The sequence below is a fragment of the Chaetodon auriga genome, chromosome 10 (assembly GCF_051107435.1).
Source record: "Chaetodon auriga isolate fChaAug3 chromosome 10, fChaAug3.hap1, whole genome shotgun sequence".
NCBI classification, from domain to species: domain Eukaryota; kingdom Metazoa; phylum Chordata; class Actinopteri; order Chaetodontiformes; family Chaetodontidae; genus Chaetodon; species Chaetodon auriga.
In genome coordinates, this window is record NC_135083.1 from 17870045 (window position 1) to 17873748 (window position 3704).

The 3704-nt window shown below is 41.4% G+C and overlaps 1 protein-coding gene across 1 annotated transcript; it reads left to right on the forward strand.

The window, feature by feature from the left end:
• On the forward strand, positions 1-3704 carry atp5pb (ATP synthase peripheral stalk-membrane subunit b). The gene is made up of 7 exons (XM_076741748.1): positions 1-123; positions 879-915; positions 1046-1191; positions 1667-1830; positions 2071-2196; positions 2809-2988; positions 3444-3704. The coding sequence occupies exons 1-7, from the start codon at positions 96-98 to the stop codon at positions 3519-3521; spliced, it is 759 nt and encodes a 252-aa protein (XP_076597863.1). The 5' UTR covers positions 1-95; the 3' UTR covers positions 3522-3704.

Sequence of the window (3704 nt, forward strand, 5' to 3'; positions counted from 1 at the left end):
TATCCGCCATCCTTGTGGCTCTTTGCAGAAGGGCACGAAGAGGCCGAAACAAGGGTGCCCGGTGTATCGAGAACTTGGCACTTCATCCTTCAAACATGCTGTCCAGGCTCGTCTTTGTCTCAGGTATGCACTAATCTCCCTTTTTAAATGATTAGTAAAACTCATCTGTGGTATAACCGAACTGTCAAATAGGAGAAACAGACGTTAAAAGTGATTGTGAAGCTGAAGGGTAAAGTGAAGGCCGCACATTGAATGAGAGACATGCTAATGCTAGCTCAAGGTAGCTAGAGACGCTAATAAGCTCTGTAATTTTAGTTAGTTTGTTGCTTATAGATTTGCGTCCGCGGTAATTGTCAAAGCTGTTGACTGCGTTACATTTTGTGTATTTTTAGCAGGTGTAACTATCTGTCGGTTACAGCTACATTAGATGACGAAAGCTAACAGTCAACCAAGCTACATTAGCTAGCGTTACCTCTGCACGCCTGCAAATGTCACCTTTTTGACAGCTAGCCTTAAACGATTTTATGCTATGTACATGCCCAGTGAGGTTAAATTTACTTTGTTTCACAATGCAAGTCCACTGAAAGTGTGTTTTCATTTTTATGCTTTCACAATGTGCTCATTTGAAGCTAGCCTAATGATTGTCAGACAGTTAATATTGTGTTGTCATCAGGTATTGAAATTACGATCTTCTAACAGGATGTATGTCGAGTAGTTATATACACATTGTTTGTAAGTTGCAATGGTCAGCTTTTGTTGAAACAGTTGTAGAGAGATGTTGAATAATCTATGAAATAAACAACAGATTAAACACGATCTGATGAAAACAAGCATTAGTCGCAACCCCAAATTTATATCATTGTTTATTCTGTTTGCAGCCAGTGCCCTGAAAGGCAGCGGCCCTCTGGGAGCTGGGTATGTATCTTTTGAAGATGGGTCATTCACTGTGTTTGTTACTAACATCATAATAGATTTTAGCAACAAGAGCTGTGAATTCAATGAGGGCTGTCCCTGTTAAAGCTTTTAGTAATGTTGTCTCCCACAGTCTGGTCCAGGCGTCTCGCTCCCTGCACACATCATCCCAGAGTCTGGCCCCAGTTCCCCCTCTGCCAGAGATAGGAGGCAAAGTTCGTCATGGCATCATACCAGAGGAGCTTTTCCAGCTCCTGTACCCCAAAACTGGAGTCACAGGTCAGTCACCAGAAGCAAGCGAAAATAAGCTTAAATAGAATAGAACAGGTGAATGAAGATGACATTGCAGTGCAAAATATGAATAGATGCTGTGGCCACAAATTGAATTTGATTGAAGTCTGTGACAAACAGAAAAGTCTAAACTCTCGATTTAAAACAAGTGATAGTTGAAGCAGAGTTCAAGGTTTCAGGGAGTTTGTACCAGATATGTGATGCAAAAAATCTGAATGCTGCTCATCCATGTCTACTGATCCTGAGAAGTGTAAGCACGCAAGCCTTATGGTTATGGTGTAATGTAACAAGACATGGCTCTCATTAGATGCCAGTACATTATTCAGAAGCCAACATAATTTTGTCAAGAGCAATGCATCTGACAAGAACACATTGTGTTTGCAGTCCTACAGTACATGCTAATGCATTAAAAAGGCCAAAGACATAATTTCATTTCATTGATTCTCATGCTCATTCGCAATAGGACCCTACATGCTGGGCACTGGCCTCCTCGTCTACTTGCTTTCCAAGGAAATCTACATCGTCAACCATGAGACCTTTGCTGCAGTAACCATGGGCTCCATCATCATCTATGGTATCAAGAAATTTGGTCCAAGTGTTGCAGCTTTTGCTGACAAACTGAACGAGGTGGGCCGGCAACCTTATGGCTTTATGTTTTTATGTTTTTCTTCTGGCTGATGATACTTAAAGATTTCAGATTGGAGTATGTGGTTGCCTGCTACTATTACTGTTATTATTCTTATCAATTGCTCACTTCTTTTTATTGTGCAGTTTAAACTAATACACTAATGATTTGACCTTCAGTCATAGATCATTGATGCTCTCTTCTGTGCACAACCGTTGATCCTGCTGTATGTGTGTTTGCAGGAGAAAGTAGCCAAAGCTCAGGAGATGAAAGATGCTGCCATGTCCAACCTGGCTCAGGCAATTGAGGATGAGAAGAAGGAACAGTGGAGAGTAGATGGTAGATCAATGCTCTTCGACGCTAAGAGGGTAAGCAGGATTTACATTATGGAATACCTTCACTGTTCCTAATGTGCTGCTTCATAGTTAAACGACAATCAATGTTAACTGCTGGTAGTTGCTTAGCACTCGTTTTACTTCATGCTCTAGGAGTTAAAGAAGAATCATTATGTACTCTTTGACTTTTGTCGACCTCTGCTGGCAACAAGTGCAAGTTGCAACAACATCAGAGTGGCCAGAGAAACCTGCTACTATGAATGAAATAATATCTTGGGAAAAATTAGAGTCCATAAATAGAAGGTTGACAGTGATCTATGCAACAGACGGCTGTCTCACTGTGTGGTAGTGACACATTTGCTTCTCTCTTTAGATATTAGCTGTCTGTTAGAAATATTCAGTATATACCTGAATTCTGGCTGCAAATAGTACCAAATGGCACATTTAAATATATTTCAAACTATTCTTTACACTTTATTCTCACAGAAATTGCAACACAGTGTGAAGAGCATATAAAGAAGGACTTGAACCGTCTTAAAATGAATGTGGAAGATACATGAAATTGGAAACAGTTTTAAAAAGTGTAGACCAGATATTTCTGCAGTGTGGCAATAAGGCCTGCATGGACTTCTCTGTTCCTCACAGAACAATGTAGCCATGCTGTTGGAGACCAACTACAGAGAGCGGCTACACATGGTGACCAATGAGGTGAAGAGGCGCTTGGACTACCAGATTGCCCTGCAGGACCTCCACCGCCGAATGGAGCAGGAGCACATGGTCAACTGGGTGGAGAAGAGTGTGGTCAGCAGCATCACTCCTCAGCAGGTCAGTGTTTTTGTGTCAAACCGTCAGAAGCCTCCAGCTAAGTGACGTGCCTCAGTTTTGGTTTCTCAGTTTGGAATTAGTTTCTTTGCATTTTTCAGTCTTTCTGCACATTACTAATCAATCAACATTTCTTCCATGGCAGCAAAACTCCGTACACTTTACAGGTTAAACTATTCTAACAAAACAATGTTAGTGGTGATTATCTCTGAGAGACGCAGAAGAAACAGTCTTGAAGATCGTTACAAGCTGCCCTCAATGCAACACGTTCTGCCGCAGCCCACGTTAACGCCAGTACTCTTTCAGTTCAAGAACAATGTCTCCTTACAAAATGGTTAGGTTCAACATAACAAAATTATTTTTGTGGTCTGACTGACCTTGCTCTTCTTGCTGTCTTATACGCACATCAACAAGGTGACACTTGAGGGCTTCTCATCTGCGTTGTGTTTGTTTTTCAGGAGAAGGAGAGCATCGCCAAGTGCATCACAGACCTGAAGGCTATGGCCAAGGCTGCCCAGGCCAAAGCTACAGCTTAAACTGTCAAGTCTTCAGAGAAGGCTGTTCGAACCCTCAACTCATTGTCCCAAGACGAGACGTTCACTTTTCTTTACAGAATAAACTATTTCCTCTTTAGAGATTGTCTCTGTCGACATTATGGGTGTGTACAGTATTTACACGTCGGCTGATGGTAAAATAAAACATTGCTTTATTCATCTTAA

Bases quoted from the DNA above. Each gene is read 5' to 3' on its own strand.
- atp5pb (XM_076741748.1), top strand. From the start codon at position 96: ATGCTGTCCAGGCTCGTCTTTGTCTCAG. The intron at 124-878 runs GTATGCACTAAT...TTCTGTTTGCAG, and splicing joins CAGGCTCGTCTTTGTCTCAG to CCAGTGCCCTGAAAGGCAGC. The intron at 916-1,045 runs GTATGTATCTTT...TGTCTCCCACAG, and splicing joins AGCGGCCCTCTGGGAGCTGG to TCTGGTCCAGGCGTCTCGCT.